General features: G+C 52.4%; 7 protein-coding genes across 7 annotated transcripts; 4 read left to right on the forward strand and 3 right to left on the reverse strand.

Annotated features, from left to right (window-relative positions):
- Nucleotides 1-111: 111 nt before the first annotated feature.
- N7539_003094 (uncharacterized protein) lies at nt 112-1,215 on the forward strand (the record flags this gene model as incomplete). Its single annotated transcript, XM_056932697.1, has 1 exon — nt 112-1,215. The coding sequence occupies one exon, from the start codon at nt 112-114 to the stop codon at nt 1,213-1,215; it is 1,104 nt and encodes a 367-aa protein (XP_056792656.1).
- A 764-nt stretch (nt 1,216-1,979) lies between these two features.
- N7539_003095 (ankyrin repeat domain-containing protein) lies at nt 1,980-3,032 on the forward strand (the record flags this gene model as incomplete). Its single annotated transcript, XM_056932698.1, has 1 exon — nt 1,980-3,032. The coding sequence occupies one exon, from the start codon at nt 1,980-1,982 to the stop codon at nt 3,030-3,032; it is 1,053 nt and encodes a 350-aa protein (XP_056792657.1).
- Nucleotides 3,033-3,271: 239 nt separating this feature from the next.
- N7539_003096 (uncharacterized protein) lies at nt 3,272-5,063 on the reverse strand (the record flags this gene model as incomplete). The annotated part of the gene is made up of 3 exons (XM_056932699.1): nt 3,272-4,312; nt 4,377-4,796; nt 4,851-5,063. The coding sequence occupies 3 exons, from the start codon at nt 5,061-5,063 to the stop codon at nt 3,272-3,274; spliced, it is 1,674 nt and encodes a 557-aa protein (XP_056792658.1).
- Nucleotides 5,064-5,789: 726 nt separating this feature from the next.
- Nucleotides 5,790-7,089, forward strand: N7539_003097 (putative G-patch domain protein; the record flags this gene model as incomplete). The annotated part of the gene is made up of 3 exons (XM_056932700.1): nt 5,790-5,888; nt 6,039-6,180; nt 6,221-7,089. 3 exons carry the CDS (start codon nt 5,790-5,792, stop codon nt 7,087-7,089), a joined length of 1,110 nt encoding a protein of 369 aa, XP_056792659.1.
- Nucleotides 7,090-7,958: 869 nt separating this feature from the next.
- On the reverse strand, nt 7,959-9,113 carry N7539_003098 (uncharacterized protein; the record flags this gene model as incomplete). The annotated part of the gene is made up of 1 exon (XM_056932701.1): nt 7,959-9,113. One exon carries the CDS (start codon nt 9,111-9,113, stop codon nt 7,959-7,961), a length of 1,155 nt encoding a protein of 384 aa, XP_056792660.1.
- A 3,236-nt stretch (nt 9,114-12,349) lies between these two features.
- Nucleotides 12,350-15,363, reverse strand: N7539_003099 (uncharacterized protein; the record flags this gene model as incomplete). Its single annotated transcript, XM_056932702.1, has 5 exons — nt 12,350-12,403; nt 12,507-12,611; nt 12,787-13,135; nt 13,325-13,379; nt 13,773-15,363. 5 exons carry the CDS (start codon nt 15,361-15,363, stop codon nt 12,350-12,352), a joined length of 2,154 nt encoding a protein of 717 aa, XP_056792661.1.
- Nucleotides 15,364-17,357: 1,994 nt separating this feature from the next.
- sip5 (Sip5p) lies at nt 17,358-19,886 on the forward strand (the record flags this gene model as incomplete). The annotated part of the gene is made up of 2 exons (XM_056932703.1): nt 17,358-17,726; nt 17,820-19,886. The coding sequence occupies 2 exons, from the start codon at nt 17,358-17,360 to the stop codon at nt 19,884-19,886; spliced, it is 2,436 nt and encodes an 811-aa protein (XP_056792662.1).
- Between the last annotated feature and the right edge of the window lie 300 nt (nt 19,887-20,186).

Here is a 20,186-nt window from a genome sequence, read left to right on the forward strand (position 1 = left end):
CAACTCCCCAGATCTTTGATTGTCTCCAGCTACTGTCTTTTGACAACCAACCTGGACTGCAAATTATTCGGTCTGTTTCTCAACCCGCAGCTTCATTAGCACCATCTCATTATGAATGACAAGCCCTCCTCGTCCGACTCGCCCCGAGGCGTCTTTCTAGTCAGCTACGCTCGCACCGCTTCTAATCTACTCTGCAAGATCCTCGCCCTCGATGAGCAGCCCCGTGCATTTTCCAATCCATCCTCAGGCTACTATTTCCGCCCGGCATTCCTGCCACACTGGGTGACTGGCAAACCATATCGGCCAATTGGAGAGATCAGTGCCAAAGAAACTCAAGAGCGACAGGAATGTTTTCAAAGGTCCTATGAAGACTTGGAACGCGATGCCCATTCCGCCCGAGAGCAAGGCAAGATCCACTTCTTCAAAGAACACGCGCTATGGATCTCCAATCCTGCTGCGATCGCAGAATGGATGGGCGAACCGAATCTTCACCCTCCCGCGGTCTTTCGGGTTCATCCAGTCGGGGATTCCGAACTAGAGAAGGCGCCGTCCTCAACCTGGTCCCCAGAGAACCAGACAGTCATGAGCGATCAAGTTCTCCAGAAATGGCGTCTCGTATTCTTGGTCAGACACCCTGCTCTGGCATTCCCGTCGTACTATCGCGCATCCCTGGCCGTGCGCAGCCATCAAGGCTTACACGATTCCGAAATGGAACCATTGCTGCGGGCGAGTCTGACTCTGCGATGGAGTCGGTTCCTCTACGACTGGGCGTGCAAAACCGATCCACATCCGCTGATGCTTGATGCGGATGATGTGATCTTGAACAAAGCCGCCTTGGCCCAATTCTGTACAGATATTGGATTGGATGCGACGCGACTGAGGTTCCAGTGGGAATCCAGGGCGGATACAGGCGCTCAGGAGGGAAACCCTCCTCCAAAGCAAGAGCAGCAAACCAAGGACGAGGATGAACACAAAGAAAAATCCAAGACCCCGTTCCACAAGATCTTTGGAAGCACCCTCTTGAAATCCTCAGGGGTCATGAAGACCAAGAGTCAATCCGACCTCGACATTGCGACTGAGGCCGCCAAATGGAAATCCGAGTTTGGGGTTGACATGGCCGATTTAATCGAAAAGTGTGTCAGAGACGCCATGCCCGATTATGAGTATCTCCACGCGAAAAGATCTTATGCGAACCTCGCGGGTGAAAATGTGTGATGAGATCAAGGCAGTGGAGGATGCAACGGACAATGTCATTGATATAGATCGATTGCCGCGATATCGCCATTGACGGGGCGAACCATTCTAGATGGCGATTGGCGTCGAAATACTTGCTTACGCACTGTTACTCCATAGTTAACTATGTCTAGAAGTCACTTAAATACGGGTATCATCTCTTGACGCCAAATGATCTTGCCCTCAAGGGGATTACTTTGTCTAGCCCACAAGTTGAACTATATGGATGTCGTTTGCTTTCGCGCCATAATTAAGCAGACTGTTGCTCGGTACCACATGAACTATGTGAAGGTACGCCAACTGCTTAGGCAGATCCGGACCGCTAAGTCCGGGTGAGTCATCCCCGTAAATCCATAAGCGGGCCTTTTCCCCAATTATCATATGTCCCCGGCACATGGTTAGAGATAAGATCTGGTGCATCGTGGCACAAACGAGGAGACGCAGAGCATTGCGTGGGAACAGACTATGACTTAAGGTAAGGGCATAGTACTACTGTGCCTAGGGACACGATTACCGAGTCGTTGATGTTGCCTGGAACTGGTCATGAATGACCAGGAGGCGCGGACGGAGGGAGATCACTTTCCGCTAAATCTTACCACAATGAGGCATAGCCTCAAACTTGGCGCGCGCGAATCATGAAAAGGGACGCCCTCAGCCGTTTGTTATAATGGCTCTATCGCAAGGCGGCATTATGGTTGACTCCGCACTTCTTACATACATTTCACCCTTTTAAACAATTTCATACCATGAGCCCTGCCTCTCAAGGCACAACGCTTCTCCAGACTCATTCCTCCATGGCACAAGCATCTGAATCAACGCATGTCTCCGAACTCGAGCACAACATCATCATCGCAGCCGACCAAGGTCGCCTCGACATCGTCACCAAACTACTCGACGGTGGCACGGACCCCAACACATCAGACACAATCGGAACCACTGCCCTACACAACGCAGCAAAGCAAGGCCATTGGCACGTCGCACGACTCCTCCTAGAGAGAAAAGCATCATCAGATTTCAGAGACGGACACGACAAAACCGCTCTAGACTATGCGATTCAAGCCGGTCATCGAAAAGTCGTCCACCTCCTGCTAGAATGTGATCCGGGCCCCCGAACAGGCAGAGAACTCTGTCTCGCGGCGCGGTGCGGACACCTCGGTATCGTGCAAGATCTTCTGGACCATGGCGCGCCGACTCTGGCGCCGGTGAATCGCTCTACGCCGCTGCATGTTGCGGCGATGCAGGGACATCATGAGATATGTGATGTTCTCCTCGCGCATGATAAGCGCTTGGTTCGCTCGATTTGGGAACGCATGACCGGGCCCAAATTGGCCGTAGACTCAAGAGGCGCACTGGGTCATACGCCTTTTTCATGGGCCGTAACGAAGAACCATACGCGCACGGTGGAGGTCTTCCTGCAGCATTACCCGTCTTTGGTGGGGAGTTTTGATCATAAATCCAAGATGCTGTGCTTTTTCGAAGCCATTGAGGCGAAGAATGTTGAGATGGTCAGGGCGTTTCTGGACCACGGCGTGGACGTGGAAATGAAGGATGAGTATAGTCAGAGACCGTTGCATAGAGCTGTGGCGGCGGGGAGTATTGAGATTATTCAGATGTTGCTTGATAAGGGTGCGGCCACGGACCGGAAAAGCAAAGTTGGCTGTGACGCGGAGATGTTCACGTATGACCCGAAGATCAAAATGATGTTGCGCAATAGTGCGAGCGCACGCTCCAAAGGGTCCTCGTCTGGATCAGCAAGTGCCAGGACGGCCGCGCCACCACCGCCGGAGTATAAGGCTTGATGCACTAGGTACCTAGCTATGTGATCGACGTCTCTAGACAAACAAGGCTTTCGACGATCCTCAGATATCGTCTGACTGTGTTATGTCCGTCGGGGCATGATTGAAGGCAGAAGCAGTTGGGTAAATGTTCATCTCAGCCATGGATATCGTACAAGTTCAAGTTGCGAATCTGGCTGCTTATTCTCCAGGTATTGAACCATCCTCTAGCTAAGCACGTGAAAAACCATAATACTACTATTCTACTGTCTCAAGTGCTCTCCCAGACTCAGCAAATAAGCACATCGTTCCCGCTCCACCTGCGGCACCGTCTCCATGTGCGTCTGGTTTGTACGGATATAAATCCGCCGATACGCTTCCTCCCCCTTTCCCCACGTTTTCCACTCTGGAGTACCATGATACCGGTGTGTATTCGGGTTCAAAGCCCGGACAAAACTCGTCCAGTATCCCTGCATGACGGGCACAATGTTGGCATTGACTCCAGAGTATGAGGCCGGTGCACCTCCATGTACATTCTCAGGACCCCAAATCGCATTGATCTCGACGGTATGCGTGACCCCGTCACCGCTGGCCTCGGATTTGGGATCCTTGACGTCGTAGTGGTAGTTCCAGCTGGGGACACCGGCTTTCTCATATACAGAAGAGAGATCGACGCCGGGACAGGTGTAGCGCAAGTCACCGTAGGCGTTGCTTGCAGGGCGCCAGTAAATGCCTGCATCGGGGAACTGGCGGGTTTGGTTCTCGGTGAGATAGAGACTGTTGATCTTGGCGAGCTGACAGTCGGTGATGGTGTTGAATTGGCTTTTGAGAAAGTCATCGGCCGCAGAGACGTTGTTCGTGCTCTTGGGGACAAAGACCGTGCCTTCGTTGGTTGCATCGCCAAAGATGACGGGGACTTTGATGAATTTGCCCTGGTTGAAGAGTTTCAAGGTGTAATCCGGCACGAGATCGCCGTCAACGGTGGGACCGTACAAATACAGTGGATTTCCTGGGGCTCCGGGGTACGGCGAGACAATGTTCTGTGCCTGGAGAGTACCGATAGGAAGTTTGCGAAGACAGGCAAAAGAATCGGCGCTTTTGTCACAACCTGTGCGCGAAGCCAGTCTATCAAAGACAAACTGACTCTCTTTTACGTCAAGCATATTTGCAAAGCTTTGGGATTCAGCAGCGGCGCCAACAAACAGCTTGTCATCACGGCCTCCATATGCGGAAAGCAGGAGCGTGACCGCGCCTCCGCCAGCACTATCACCGCCGATGACAACATGGTCAGGGTTACCGCCGAACTATTGATGTGGTCAGCTGTGGACTCTTCCAAATCCAGGTCTTCCGCGTTGGTTTCTCACATACCTTGCCAATATGCTTTTTCACCCATTGCAGAGCCTTGATTTGATCTTTCAGCCCATTATTGAGACTGCCGCCCTTTGCGACTTCTTCACTGGCCAGAAACCCAAATGGTCCGACGCGATAATTAAAGTTGACAACCACAATATTCGAATCAGAAGCCTTGATCAGCCCGGATCCATTGTAGTTGTTATTCGACAAGGACGCGAAGCCACCACCTTGGATGAAGAAATAGACTGGCAGTTTTTTGCCGTTGGCGAGCGCTTCCGTCGGCGCGTAAACGTCGAGGAATAAGCAATCTTCCGACGTTCCCTCCGGCACCGACTGGTTGAGGCTGGAAGCAACAGGCACGCAAAGGGCACCGTGCTGTAGATCGGCCACTGTCAGCATTTTACGACATGTAATGAGATCGACCGTTTTCTTGTGCTGCAAGCAAAGACGCTTGGACAGTTTAGAGACGAGAACCCGTCAATGTCTTACCTGGGTCGCCTGTTGCACTCCCTTTTGTGCTAGAGGATCCTGCGGCGCTGCAAATCGCAACTCGTTCAGTGGAGGAGCCGCATACCGAATGCCCAGCCACTGTGAGACGCCGTTGGCAAGTGAACGGCCTTCATATTTAGTATAGCCAAGGTCGACCACCGGGGCTTTGGCCGCGGCCAAGGAGGCCAAGAATAAGAGGGAGAATTTGGCCATGGATCGAGACTGACAGCGACCAGGTGCTTCTCGAGTTTATTCTCCGAAACTTTGGTCTCGGGACCGTGCTTATAAAGGCTGGATGAACGATCTACGACGGTCATCTCGGCGGCCAGAAGAAGACCCCGGCGCCGGGAGACTTCCCCCGGAATAGAAACCCCGGAGTGTTACCGAGACATTGACCTGAAGGGGTAAGTGATTGATAGTTTCATGGCCTGCGCCCGACCGTGTCTCCATCCGTTGCGACCACTGAGGACTGGAACTTGGTTGAATGTGAAGATCTGCTCCGAATCCAGTCAACCTCCGAAAGGTAACTTCATCATGTTGGTAGTAGAACTTGGTGCCGTTGAGAAAGGCAGTAAGCGGAGAGTCCCGCTTGGCAGGTAAATACAAATTTTATATACGATGGGAGACGAACTTGCTGACCCGGTCATTTGATCAAATAGGACGATCCGGCCCAGCGTGTGGCTCTCGAGCATCATTATGTCGAAGTCTTCGAATTGCTCCAGAACAATGTTCCAAGCGGTGCGGAACTCGGTGACTTGAGCCTCTGTCCTTCCTGCGGACGTCACTCGCCCCCACACTCTCATCTGTCCGGATCCTTCCCCGCAAAAGACCGGAAAAAAAAAAAAAAGAAAAGAAACCCCTCAAGAATTTAGAAGGCCTCCCCACTGCGAAATTCAATTGCCTGTCAAGCCCGAGTCTAGACACACGAGTCAGCCCAGCATGTCGGACGAGGAGGCGGACGACTACATGTCCATGGTCATTGAGGAACCAACTCAGAAAGAAACCTTTACGCAGCGCAAGAAGCGTGAACAGCGCGAGGTACCTGGCCCGACTTCGCCAACCCTCCCCTCACCCTCCCCTCACCCCCTTACCATTCCCCCTCCTTCTGCGAAGTCGATGCTCTCAAACTTCCTCTACAATTCAATCCAGTGACTAATCCCCGTATCTTGCCTCTTGCAAACACAACAGGCCGAAGCCCGCGCACGCGTCCCCTCCAAAGCAGAACGCGCAGCTCAAGAAGCCGCCCGTCGCGATGAAGCTCTCTCCAAAAGTACCCTCGACCCTACAAACAAAGGCTTCCAAATGATGGCTAGACTAGGTTTCAAGCCCGGTGAATCGCTCGGCAAGAAACAGACCCCCATGACGACTAGCACAGCCGCTGCAGCGGGAACCACGACCCAGGACGCTGCACATCCGACAACAGCAACATCAGCGCAGGAGTCCATCCCTGCTGCGCGCGCAGAGACCCCTCAATCTCATTTTCAAGGAAGGTCGCGGGGGAATCGGACTCGATAGTGAGAAGAAGCGGAAAATCAGGGAACAAGCCGAGGATGCGACGAAGAAGATGAAGACGGAGGAAGGTGATTATCGGGACCGTGTGCGTGAAGAGCGCGAGACGAGACGTACAGAGGCGCAAGTTCGCGCTGCGCAGAAAGTCGCGGAGAGACTGGACGCCGAGGCGGAGAATACTGAAGGTGATGACCAGAACACGCGGGCAGAGGACAGATCAACCAGAACGGCTCCGGAAGGAGACTCCCCCTCTGCTGGATCCCCGTCAAGTGCGCAAGAAAACGAAAACTCAGAAACCAACACCAAGCCGCCTCCCAAACAGCGTCCCTACAAACCCACCTCCCAAATCAACCTTCTCTACCGCGGTCTTGTCCGAGAGCGCGAAGAGCGCGAGCGCGAGCTCCAAGCCCGCCACACACTCGAAACATCCCTCCCATCATCATTCTTTCCCCGAACAAAACTACCAGGCTACTCGGACGCAACTCTCGACGACGAGGACCAGCAAGCTCTCGGCACAAGAGACGCATACACAGCCATCGTGGAACAGGAAGTGGAAGACGAAGATCCCGAGTTGGAGGCGTTTAATGCCTTGGAACCGACGGAGCGATTGCACAAGCTTGTCTTGTATCTTCGGGACACGTACCGGTATTGTTTTTGGTGTAAATATCGATATGAGACGGATGAAGAGCTCGAAGGGTGTCCTGGGTTGACTGAAGAGGATCATGATTGAGAGGTTTCACGTGCTGGAATGATCGTGGTGTAAGACTGGGTACCTAGTACCCAGCATCTACTACCCAAGTTACCTGTTCATCCTCAGGAATGAGTTCTGAGCAGGTGGGATCAATAAACGAGCCACAGTCCAATTCATTTGTGGCGAGTCGCGACGGATGAACAATATCATGATAGAAATCTCCATTTGAAGTATAACGTTAACACATTTACAAACCCTGCATGACCCAAATATGCACCAGTGGCTTTTCCATGGTCGTTGAGTTAACAATTGCTTTCTAAGTAGATTGCACGACCTGGTCCCTGAGCTGAATGTCTAAGACAATTCGTTCTGGACATTCATAAATCAAGAGTTCACTATGTTGGTGTGCTAATTGCATTAAGTATACACGATTGACTCACTGGTATCACGGGAGATTAAAAGCTAGTCGTGTAAACGAAAGGAGGAAAACCCTCCAATATGTTGTCGGACAGTGCTGGGAGTGAGGAGTGCGTTTCCTCGTCAATCCTCGACAGTCAAATATATATATGGCCTGGCACAGGCCAGGCTATATCATGGGCATAAAGCTGCCAATTGGGAATGGTGGTAAAAATGCAAGAAAGATGAGTGAAAGTATATGAAAAGATGGGGGTAATCAATGATAAGGGGTCCAAGGAAAGATGGGATATAAATTCGGGGGAAAGATAAAAAGACACAACGAGATAGGGTCATAAGCGCCCATGCAAGAGCCCGCAAGATCCCAATAGGGTGCCACTATGGCATGGGTGAAGATACGCGGCTCGAGCACAGAAGATTGGGACGAAACGTTATAGAACATGCGCTCGAACACTCTAGGCACCGGAGGGGGGTCCCAGTCGCGTCCACATTGCTTAGTTGACTTTGCTCATCAGCTCCGCCAACGACCTCCCCCTGCATTTCTGCAGCGTCACGTGGCATCCCTCGCAAATCCGCAAACAGCAAAAGACGCACCGATGGCGAATCTGCCGATCGACTTTATGACAAGTCATGCATGGTACCGGACACCATGAATTTTGGGCCACAGGCATATTGCGATGCTCCTGGAAACAGTTATAGTGGACCTTGCCTAGAGTAGCGGGAAGGATATCGAGGTCGTCTGATGGGGTGGACAAGGAGGTTTGATCATCGCTGGAAGTGGGGTCCAAGGAGGCACTTCCCTCTTCGGGTGTATGAATGCGTTCTTCTGGGGGAGTCATCACATTGCTCGGTGAAGCAGAGGTGGTGTTGCCGTCGGCAGGAGATGTTGCTGGCACAATGGTCTCTGGTGGTGGGACTGGACCTTGAGAAGCCTGGACCGGCGGTTGTGCAGCTCGAGGCTGGTGAGTGACCGGTCCTGAAGCTGTATAGTTCGAATGGGGCGCAGGCATAGACTGCGCATGGTATTGTTGTGTTGGTGCGGAGGCCTGTGCTTGTGGTGGCTGTGGCTGCTGCGCCGACCGTTGCGATGGGTGCGGCGCATTATATGCAGGATGGGAAGGCATCGGTTGCGTTTGCAATGGCGCATTCGAGGGCAAAGAGAACTGTGGCTGATGCTGCGGCTGCTCGGATGGAGATTGTTGAGAAGCTTGTCGCAACCCATTTTTATTTGCTCCGGCCATGGGGACCACGCCGTTAGGCGGTGGTTTTCGGAGCACTTCTCTCCGCGCTGGCATCACGGTTGAAGGTGTAGAAGGAAGCTGAGTTCTAGCTGACTTCACTGGCTGCACAGATTGCAGAGGCTGTACAGGTTGCGCCGGATGCGCCGGTTGCGGCAAGTCTTCCCTTGGTGTGGGCGGCAGCTCCTTTGTCGGGGGAGGTGGAGGCACCTTGCTATATAGGTCTGCTGGAGAGACTGAAAGAGGTGAAGTCACACTAGTTGGCGGCGAGGTCGCAGTTGCAGACGTATCGTGGGATTTCTTGCTGTGAGAAAATAATTGGGACTTTGTGGCGGCCGAGCCCATTTTCATGGCAGTCAAGGACGGCACACGGAGTCCCCGCGGACGCTTTTCAGAGTCAAAAATTGCCATATTGAAAATCCGGTTCCGTGCGACCAGACAGGATTTTCGAAAAGGAAGAAGGAGGTTAAGTCACGGTGAAGACGCCAATCGGCGCACGCTGGGTGAAAAGAGGGGGAGAAGATAGCGAAACCAGTAGTGTATAGATCCGGCGCAAACGTGGTGGGTATGGGTAAAGTGGTTCTGACGGTCCGACCGATTGGAATGCGCCACCAGTGATTTAGCGACAGATCTAAATGTGACGGGTCGTACACGAGGCGAAAAAAAAAAGAAAAGAGAGAATAGGTCGTTGAGGAACCACGGGAAGATTGGAAGGGTAAAGAAAGAGTGAAGGATGTTGTGAGAGAGAGAGAGAGAGAGAGGGAAAAAAAAAACAAGAAAAAACCCAAGACCAACTGCTTGCTTTGCTCGGGACTGTGCAACCCCGGCGCGGACTCGATCACCAAAGTCAACCGGGAACCAGAAAACGACAACCAGAAGTAGGAACAGTGAAAAACGAAGATGAAATGCAGATTGTGCCAATTGTACGATAGCAAAAAGACCCATGGACAAGGCCAAGAAATCAGCGGGCCCAAGCTGCCCACCTCCAGCAAAGACTGCAGTTGGTCGTAATCTTAAAATTGGAGAGTCACGATGGGGCCAAGCAAGTTTTCCGTTCTTCCTCATCCAACCCTCCAGTCATATCATGCACAAGTGTTCGCTCGACCAAAACCACTTGCCAATAACTCTCTGGTGGACATGGGACAATCCACTTATTTTGGGCGGAACGGGCCCTTTCTCTGACCTCTCAGGCTCTCTCATGGCCGGATCATGGACAGGAGAGGTTCCAGAAACGTACCAGGAATCTTGTCCGACACGATCGCATTCCACGATCCGCTTTTCCCCTGAATGCATCAACGACATGAGAACGGATACGAAGACAACGTGCAACGTGCAGTCGTGCACTGACAGCAAACAACGCACCAAGTCCACTGGCTTCGTGATGCCCGCACAGAGCAGTGATCATCGACAGCCTTGGGATGAAATCATCGTATTGTTTGGGGTACGATCTTCGATCAGGTATTTGTGTACAGCAATGAGCAAAGTGGTGACTCGTTCACTCGGTGTCCTACGAATAGAGTAAGATACTAGTGTACCTACTGTAGAATATGAATAGCATGTCAACCCGTTCACTACAAAGAGATTAAGAGTAAGTGGTAAATACCTAGTTACTAAGAGTAAGTACTGCTGAAGCTCTGACATGATTCTATCCAAGCCACCTCCCGAGGCTGAGATTGAGTCTTATCCGCGATCATCATTGGAAGATCAGGAAGAGAGTACAAGGCATCCATCACATCAGATCTACACATGCATAGCTGATTATAGAACGTCAACTCCCGAATTGCATTGTTCATTATGAGTGTAGAGTGTAGACTGTAGTTAGTAGTATGACTATGTACCCAGTCCATAAACCGCCTTTGACACAATGACGAGGACCACTGCCCACGCCAGAACAATACACACGGCAGTGACAGCACATTTAGTGTAGAACTGCAGATCCCGCGCCCCCCAAGCAAATCACCACATCGTCATACATGTCCAATCTGATGCCCAAAGGTTTCATCTCCGTTCCATCAAGTGGAGCCCATTGGGTCTGACTCGGTTGGGGGACACCCTCATCAATATGCGGCGCTAGAAGTGCTCTCCAGTCTTCATCCAGTCCATGAACCAGATTGGGTCCCGGTCGGGTCCTTGGCCCCTGGCCACAGAACGATCGTGAGGCTGAGCGAGTCCAGTACACACTCAGCCGATAACATGAAACTACGAAGTCAAACTACTACTGTCGTAATCTCCGTGCAGGTGGTCCCCCTTGGGTTGGATCCATTCCACAAGGAAGGGCTATGAGGAATCAGCATTGACTCCTGCCCTGAGATTCTGGAGATGTCAGTACCGAGTTTCCTGGTTCCTCAATGCCCCCTTTGAGACTATATTGTACGGGACTAGTGCGCCAAAACAGAATCACAAACACGAGTCGTGTCCACTACTGACGTAGATACTCTGATATGAATCCAGGGCAAGAGACCTATCAGATTGGTGAACGTTTCATCCAACCTTGGTCATCAGCATTCGTAAAGAACATTGACCCCTGACCAGTGACCACACGCAAAAGTGCGACTTCGGCATCCAAGATCTGGACTGTGTCTAGTGTCTACCAAGTAACTTGGTCAGACTAAGTACTTGACTGCAGGTCTTCAACTCGTAGTGTTGAAATCTGCGCTCAGCGGCTGCAGGCTTCAAGGTTCTTTCCCGGCAACTGCAGGGCCATGGCACAGCTCATGCTCAACAAAGGCACTGCCATTGGGTCTGACGCCGGGAAGGGCTCGAGCTCTTCGGGTTCGGGGATCCCAAGTTGGGCGAAGTAACCAAAACCCGCTAATCACGACTCGGAACTACCTTAGCTAGCTAGTCGCTAGACTCGCTACCAAGGAGAATTGCCAGCGAGAATTGCCAGCTGCCAACTGCCAAGAACTAACCGAAAGAGACGTTCAAGACCAATATTGGTTCCTGCGCCTGCAAGAATCTATTCTTCTTACGTGTCCAGCTAGTTGTTGCCTGTTGACTGCTCGGTGATCGCGGGACGGCAATTTCTAGTTTCTACCGTAAGCGACCAATCTACGTAGCTCGGAGTTCATGCATCCCCATTCCCCACGCTTGAAATTTCACCGCGCCCGGAGAAGAGCAATTGCCGGGCTGAGAATGAAACTGTCTACAGATCGCCTAGTCTCCTGTGCATCTCGATTGAACTCTCCACCAGAAAAAAAAAAAAAAATTGAACTTCATTTCAAGGTTGGTGCTATTGCCTTTTGACTTTGCTCGAGGACGTCATTGACGGTTCATTCACGACTTGCAATTTAGTTTGGGGGCGTTTTTCCCCCGAGCTTTTAGATGAAGTAATCCCAGCAAGGCCACTGCCTACTAAAGGATCAATCACAACAAAAATATCTTTTTTGTCGATTCAATAGATGGCTAGGTATTTGTTCCTGGTATATATGCTGCTAGGTAGCGCACAACCTTGCACTTGTCGAACTCACGTAATCCGCGGGTTTTGATAGCTTCGCTATTATCATTGCTTGCGAATGCGGACGAGGCATCCCTGCCCTGCGATGATCAACGACGCGCATACTCATAGTACAAGCCTACAAGGAGGTATAATATTCGTCCCACGTAGCTTACAACTTTCTATAGACGCCCGGCTCTCAGTCGAGAGTTCATGATCCCTCAGATTCGCCAACTGGCACATATGACCGTCTTTCTCTGGCAGCCTGTGCATTCCATCGACTTGATGTTAGCAATTGCAACTTTACGCGGCACGTTCATCAACCACCACGAGAGGGGTTTCATTCCAAGGACTTGATTCCTTCTCACCTCGATAAACCGCTCGATCCAAGGCTTGAGTAACGCCCACAACAATAGCCCGCCTGTTGCGAAAATGAAAATGAACACCACTGCTTGGTCCTTTCGCGAGTCTCGCTCTAGAAAAAAAAACCATCACGTTCGAGTTAGCCAACAATTTCTCATAATCGCGCGACCAGCTCAATTGCGACCCAAGCACTCTCCCCGAGTAAACCCAGACATCCGCGAGTGTCCATAAGTTGCGATCCTGCCTCGATGCCGAATAGTACTCACGGAAACAGGTCGTAAAAACATCCTCCTCCTTTGCATCCTTGCAAATCGGCAGCTTGTAGTCGAGGCAGAACTTGCGATTACAGTCGTTGCAGGTCAAGGCGCGGTACGTCTGCGCGCGCGCGGCCAGGACGCCAGGATTCGTCTCGTCCGTCCCTGCAAACCCATGCGATACATCTTGTAATGACTGTGTCTCGTCCGTCCCTGCAAACCCATGCGATACATCTTGTAATGACTGTGTCTCGTCGAGGCGATCCCGTTCGAAGTCGCGATCGAGGCTTGTCTCGAATGTGCGTTCGTAAAGGCGTAGAGCATCCTTGTGGTCGCCGTCGCCGGAGCTGGACTTGGATGCATCGAGTGGGATGATTGTGCTATTGGAGAAACAGGTGCATTTGCAAAAGGAGGTCGGCGCTGAGAAGACAATTGTGGAGTGTGAGCTTCATGGGACAGTACGGGGAGCCTGCGCATTGGTGGTTGAGGTGAGATGTGCGGAGAAGCGGAGGTTCGGTTTCTCGGGCTGGAGGCGCTTTCAAGGCAGAGAACCGATGGGCGAGACTTACTCGCTGCTGTCGTTATTGAGATAAGGGAGAGGAATGTAATGAGCAGCAGAATGACCTGCATCCTGGCATATGTTGGAGCTCGCTTGCGCTGCATGTCGGCCGAGCTGGGGATTTGGAATGCTAGCTCGCTGGGTATGAGGTTATCGCGGCCACTTATCGATCATTGCACGTGATCGTCTTGGGTGAGATTGGACGAGCATGTATGACGGTCATCAAGGCGTGAGCACTTTGATCTGTTGTCGGCCTGAAGTAGGTTCCAATTTACTGAGTTAGAGATGACATGCAATCGAGGGTATATTCAGCTTTGAAATGTGGTCATTCTATTTTCACAGTGCCTCAACGAGGACGACAAGCACCCAGTATCCAATCAATGAAGACGAGCTCTAGGATTTGCCCTTCATTCCCTTCCTGCGATTCTCTCGTTGTCTTTGCTCCTTGGCTGCATCACGTCGTCGCTTTTTCCAGGCACGATTATTATCACCCCGATTCTCCCAGAACCACTTTGCAAATTCGGTCTCCTCCTTGGGTTCTTCTTGTTCCCGAGTCTTGGAGACCGGAGTATCAATGACTGGCTCCACATCTTCTTCATCAAATCCTTCTGACCCTGTCCAATTCATGCGACGATTCACTGCTGCCGTGTCAGGTGTAGGCGCCGCACTCCTTAAACCTCTGAACTGAAGATCTTTCTTGGCGAAAGGCGTGAAGGGAGTTTGAGGCTCTGCGGGTTGCGTTTCTTCTTCAGACTCAACATCGTCACCACCGAAGAAGCTGAAGCCAGTAGCAGGCCCTGGCTCTTCTGCCTTGTTAGATGCAGTGGAAGGCTGTTTCTTGAAGAGCGCCTCCAAAGGATGAACCTCCTGTGTCGGTTGAGTCTCGGTCTCCCGAGGCTTGCTTTCTTGCGATTCGGCAACCCGGGATAGGGTGTCTTGCGTTGGTTGGTCTACCATTTCAGTATCCGATTCGGAGTCAGAGTCAGAGTCAGCATTCGAATCCGGATCCGAGTCCGAGTCTGAGTCCGAGCTGGAGCTGGCACTGGAGCTATCTGCCGCATGATCAGAGCCAGGGGCTGACTCGACAGTCTTCTTCGGACTGTCTGACGCATCATTTGCTTCCTCGTGAGTTGATGATTCATCCGTCGACTCATCCACTTCGCTTTCAGAGTCGGAGCTTTCGTCCGACGAGGAGCCACTAGAGGAGGTGTAGTCCTCCGATTCACTCGACAGCTCGGGACTCTTCTTTTTCACAAGTAGCTTCTTCATCTCCGACTTCTTGACCTTGGCACCCGGCACTTGTCCGGGATGATGGTCTGACTTCCTCCTCTTCTCACTGACGACCTCCTTGACCTTTCCCGAAGCATCCACCCATCCTTTTTCATCCTCAAATTCCGCTGTGGGTGCAGTACCTTCATTCGCCGTGCGAAGGAAGGAAGGGAAAGTTGTGGCCTTGGCGAACTCGTGTACAACATTCTCCATGCCCTTCTTCACCTTCTTTGCTTTCTTTTCATCTGCCGCCTCTAAAGATTTCCTATTGGATGGGATCTTGGTTCGAAACAGACACTCCTCCTTCTCGGTATACTTGGATTTGGGCTGCGGCTTGGCCGTCTTTTCACCCTTGTTTTTGCTCTTTTCCGCCCGTCGGCGATCCTTCTTGGAGGGCTCCGTCCATCCTCGCTTGACCTTTCGATCGGAGGGGAGTTCATATCCCTCAAGAACACCGTCTTCCTGCTCTTCCGATTTTCGTTTCTTAGAAGACTTTCTCTCCTTTTTCGTCGTATCCTCGCCGTCCTCCCGGTCCCGCTTCGATGGTCGCGCGGTCTCAACTTTAAACTTCCGACCCTTGAGGATGGAGCCATTGAGCTTCTTCTTGATCTTTTCGGCATCCATCTTGGGCAGTGTGACGTAGCCGTAGGCGTTTTCAGGAAACGTAGGAATGGAGTGAAATGAGATTTCGGTTGCGGTCTCACGAAGGGAGGGAGGTAGAACGACAGGGAGAATCTCGGGGGTGAACGGAGATATGTGTAACCTGACCGTCTCGCTCATTTCATCGAAGGTGTTTTGGCCAGTATTGACCTGGATTTGAGAGGTATGAATTGAAAATTGGCCGCAACTGCAGCTTTGGATGGCCCTAGTAACTTCTCTTTTTTTTTTTTTTACTCTTCGGTTGATCGCCGGAGCTTCAATTAAAATTCTGCCACCGCCTACCTCACGCGGGCGCGAGTCAATAATTTAGTGGAGCCTCCTCGATAGTACGCGACTGAGCCTTGACATCCTGGACGGTCACCGTGCTTCACTGTTGTGCGGAACATGCATGCTTACCTGACTCACAGCTGCTCAAGAAAACATGTCAACTCCCTTGGATGATACGTTTTCAGTTCAAGTAACGCTCCCCGAGACAATAGAGTGGAAGCAGCGACGACGAGGTGTTGATCAGGTTGCGGTCAGGTACTCGGCTGTCTCTTCCTTCGAGTTCTGGCACGATCAATCCTCAATATAACGTCCAGAGCTTGGGAGTAACGTGTCAAGCAGGATTGTGCGATGTACACAGATTGATTGTCATTGCTTGAGAAATACACGGTCTTCCTTATTATTTGGATGCCTCGCTGCCTGCTGCGGAGTCGCCGACAGTGATTCTTGGCACCCAAGAGACTCTCTCCTACCCTGTCAAGTCACACGATCGTCAGCTGTTCAACAACTCGAGACTTGAGAGGCTCCCAAATATGGAGCCAGCCTTATGCTTGGGCCACTGCACGCATCCCATCCGCCACATCCGGTTATTGTAGCTGGTCACTGGCGCAGGAAGAGATGAACTCAGGTGTAGGTCGAGATGATATTATTGACTCTGTTGTATGTCAAGATGGACACTGATATCCATTGTACTAGAATTGAAACGCATTTGATTAGACCATGAATAAGGTGAATCTAAACACCTGCCATTACTCGGTACATCCATGAGCCACGAGCCTCGGCCGCAATGCCTGACAAGATTGAACGCCTCTCTTGGGTACTGATGTGAACATATTTTAAGCCACCGAGTGGGTAAGGTATATTCCCCCTTGGCTTGAAATGACTTGTGTAGACCTTACCTATTGTAATAATTCATACTTATTCAGTACTGAATTGTGTAACTACTGTAAGTGACTGTGACTCTCCTGGGTACTGTCAGTAGACTCAGCACATCTTGTCGTGCGAAAACGTAATTCTAGTAAGGTAGGTATTCAGCTGCAAACTACCTGACTCACTCGTAGTAATGAAGCTCAAGTACTTTTCAATTCGCCCATGATTAAGGCTTTTCCGGTTCTCAGGTTTTCCTGTTTCCGTCTTCCCGTTTTGCCCACCAGCCTCAGCTGCCTTACGTAGTCGTGAAGTTTTAGTGCCTGAGGTCCTGCAGCGCCCCATTCTTTCCACTCGCCTTGTCTCAATCTCAACGACTAACAAGCACTAGAGTGACTAGTAGACTACTACTAGACTCAGACTGCGGTGGGCCGCTTACTGGAACGCAGCAACAAACATCATACGCTTTGCCTCGGGCTCTCGCCCTGTCCTGTGGCTCGTGTCGCTCTCTTTTCCCTTTTCAATCTTCTTCCCCCCCGAACAGGCCTTCCCCAGGTCACAAGTGCTTCCTCCAGACTGATCGCCCTATCCCCCTCAACTCCGTCCCCGCCTTATCTCTCAAGCTCTCTCCCATCGCCCCTCCACATCCAACTTACCCAACTTTCCAACCCGAGGACCACCCCATGTCCTCCATTCCGTCATCTTGGCACTGACCGGGATCGCTCGTTTGGACCGCCTGGCCACGCATCGTCCTTGAGACGCCCCAAATCCCTCCAAGAGGTCCCAGTCGTTGGAGGTATTCGACTATTTGGTTGTTCTCCCTCCCGCGAACCCATCTCTATCCCGTGTCGTGACTCTGGAGCGGTCGGAATAGTGTCCACCTCTCTACAGGGACGGCTCTTCCAGCCTCTGCATTCCCACCTTGTCAATCCCCATCCCTCCCCCGTGCTTCCCTCTCCTCTCTGAATTCCCTTCCTGTCGCGATGGGTAATTCCCAGACAAAGGAATCGCGATCCGGTGCGCTTCGCCAGCAGGGCTCGTCTTCCGATGCATCCGGCGGTGGCCGAAACGTCTACCAAGCCACTCGCTCAGGGAGAAGCAGTCGTCCGGATCTCTCGGTTCTGGGTTTCGGAAGCAGTCATCGCGAGGAGCGTGATGTAACCACGCTGGAGCAACGGCGGGAGACCAAGCAAGAGCGAGAGGCTCGTCGCCAGGAGAAGGAAAATGCCGCTCGACTGAAGGAGCGCGAGCGCAGCATGAACGAGGAGCATGTGGATGGAGGCTATCTCGTGACACAAGGCGTCTACGTCGGCACGGAGGACTTTAACAAGGCGGTGGTTCGCCAACTCATGGTAAGATTCCAGCGTGCGGGGGAAATGTCCCATGGATGGGAAAATTAGAGGCGACCGCAGACGTGCTGACAAGCTGAAATCGTACACTAATAGATCGAACGACGACTCGCGCCGTTCTGGAGAGGGTTGAATGACTTTTCCGAGTCATGGGCAGAGCACCAGATCATGGCTGCGGCTCGAGGGCTGCCGATTCCCCCGCCCGATGAGATCCCGCCAGAGTTGGAGTACTCCCCGCCCAAGGTCGGCAACACGAAACCGTCGGGCGACAGCAACATTCAACATCTCACCGTACCCATTACCTCTCGGTCACAGTCTCTCAATTCAGACGTCTCGCAGAATTCCAACGCCAATGGTTCTCTACCCACCGCGGCTCCGTCTGGGACATCCACCTCGCCCTTCTTTCGAACTCGCGCAAAGACACTCGCCGCGCTGTCGAGTTCCTCCCGCCATGGCTCCCAGACTGATCTGACACCTCGGGAAATTCAGCTCCCTAAGGATCCCTTTGTGAATGGGCAGCCCCTCGAGGTCTACTTGTACAAAGATGCGACGGAGTGCCCCATCTGCTTTCTATACTATCCTCCATATCTCAACCGAACCCGATGCTGTGACCAGCCCATCTGTTCGGAATGTTTCGTGCAAATCAAGCGCCCCGATCCGCATCCCCCCGAGCACGAACAACCCAACGCCGATGCGCCACCCCCTGCTGAGGGTGCCGCGCCAGCAGCGGACTCAGGTGAGGGGCAACTGGTTTCCGAGCCCTCATCTTGTCCCTTTTGCGTGCAGCCCGAGTTTGGAGTCACTTACGCCGCGCCACCGTTCCGCCGAGGGTTGGTATATGCCACCGATTTGGCCACGCGCCCTTCCCCCAATGTCGTCTCTCCCGTTTCTTCTACTACTTCTCTGACCTCGGCCAATGCGCTCCCAATCCCCGGTCGACGACGCGCCACGTCTTTGTCCGCAACCGATCCAGGTGTTGTAACGACCGACCGGGTACGCCCGGACTGGGCCCAGAAGCTTGCCAACGCCCGTGCTCATGCCGCTCGACGATCGGCCGCTGCCACAGCCCTGCACACGGCGGCGTATCTCATGAATGCCACACCGTCCGGCAGCGGCACCGGCAATGATTCTCGTGGCCTTGGTCTGAGCCGACGAGGGTTGCGGAGAGCAACCCATGGAGACGCCGGCCGGTCCGGGTCCCCAGCTCTCAATGCCCTTGCCTTCCTGGGCGAACGTTCTGATCGAACGCCACCCAGAGGCCCCGCGGCAGAGACCGACTCGACAGAGGAAGGACAGAACAATCCAGCCACGACCAGAGAAACTGCACGTCGCAGTCGCATTGACGATTTGGAAGAAATGATGATGATGGAGGCTATTCGTTTGAGTCTCGCGAGTGAGGAGGATCGACGGAGGCGGGAAGAGAAGGAAATTCGAAAGGAGGCCAAGCGCAGGGAGAAGGAGAAGGAGAAGGAGGCTAAGAAGGCTGAAAAGGCAGCTCGCAAGAACGGTTTATACAGCAACAATGCCAGTGCGTTAGCATTGGGGATTCAAGCGGATCCGGCAACGAGCAAAACCAGTAGTGCCTCATCTGTTGCGGAGCAGTCCTCCTCGGTAGGTAAAGGCAAGGCCGTTGATCGTTCGTCGCCAGGACCCGCTGCTGCTGCTGCTGCTGCTACCACGTCGACTCCGTCCACCTCTTCCAGTCCGGCCGATCAAAGCCTGATACCCCCGAACGCTATAAGCACCGCGGACTTGTCAAAGCCCTCTCATCTTCGCCAAGTGTCTAGTGCCTCTTCGTCAATATCTTCCCTGACAGAGGGTGTCCCCGGTGACATGGACGTTAGCCCCGCCGGTGCTGATGGCGCCAATCCTTCCCTTGAACCAATGTTCAACTTTCGCAGTTTGGCGGCCGTGATTGACGATGATGAGAAGAGCCAATCTGCTGAACATGTTGAAGACGCTGCAGCGCCGGGAGCGGAAGGTTCCTCGAGCCAGGCTCCTTCTGTTCATCACGAGCTGACGGACGCCCAACCGGCTGACCCGACCAACATCGATTCTTCTACGATCGACGCGCACGGTTCCCCGAGTGAGGCAATGCCTAAAGAACTCGAGACTCGATCAGTGGAGATACTTCAGAACACGAATAGGGAGACAGCGCCCTAAGTTTTCGCTCGTGATGGAAAACGGATCTTTGTGGAGAGGCTGAATTGACGTCTACATGTAGACTCGTCGTTGCACTGCGTTCCACTTTCACCTGCACTGTCTTGTTCCGTGTGTCATCACAACTTCCTATCCTTCAGCTTGCATAAGACCTTTTGAGCTGGCGTTGTTGGGGAATGGCTATGAATTCGCAATTCTCGCTTCATTTTGTTCGGTGTGGCGGGTTTTGTTGTTGTTGTTGTTTTTTTTTTCTTATCTTGTTTCCTCTGTCTTCGGCGTGTAGAACACCCCTCCTTGTCCAGA

The sequence above is a fragment of the Penicillium diatomitis genome (assembly GCF_028827545.1).
Source record: "Penicillium diatomitis strain IBT 30728 chromosome Unknown utg000003l_segment0_segment0, whole genome shotgun sequence".
In the NCBI taxonomy this organism is placed as follows: domain Eukaryota; kingdom Fungi; phylum Ascomycota; class Eurotiomycetes; order Eurotiales; family Aspergillaceae; genus Penicillium; species Penicillium diatomitis.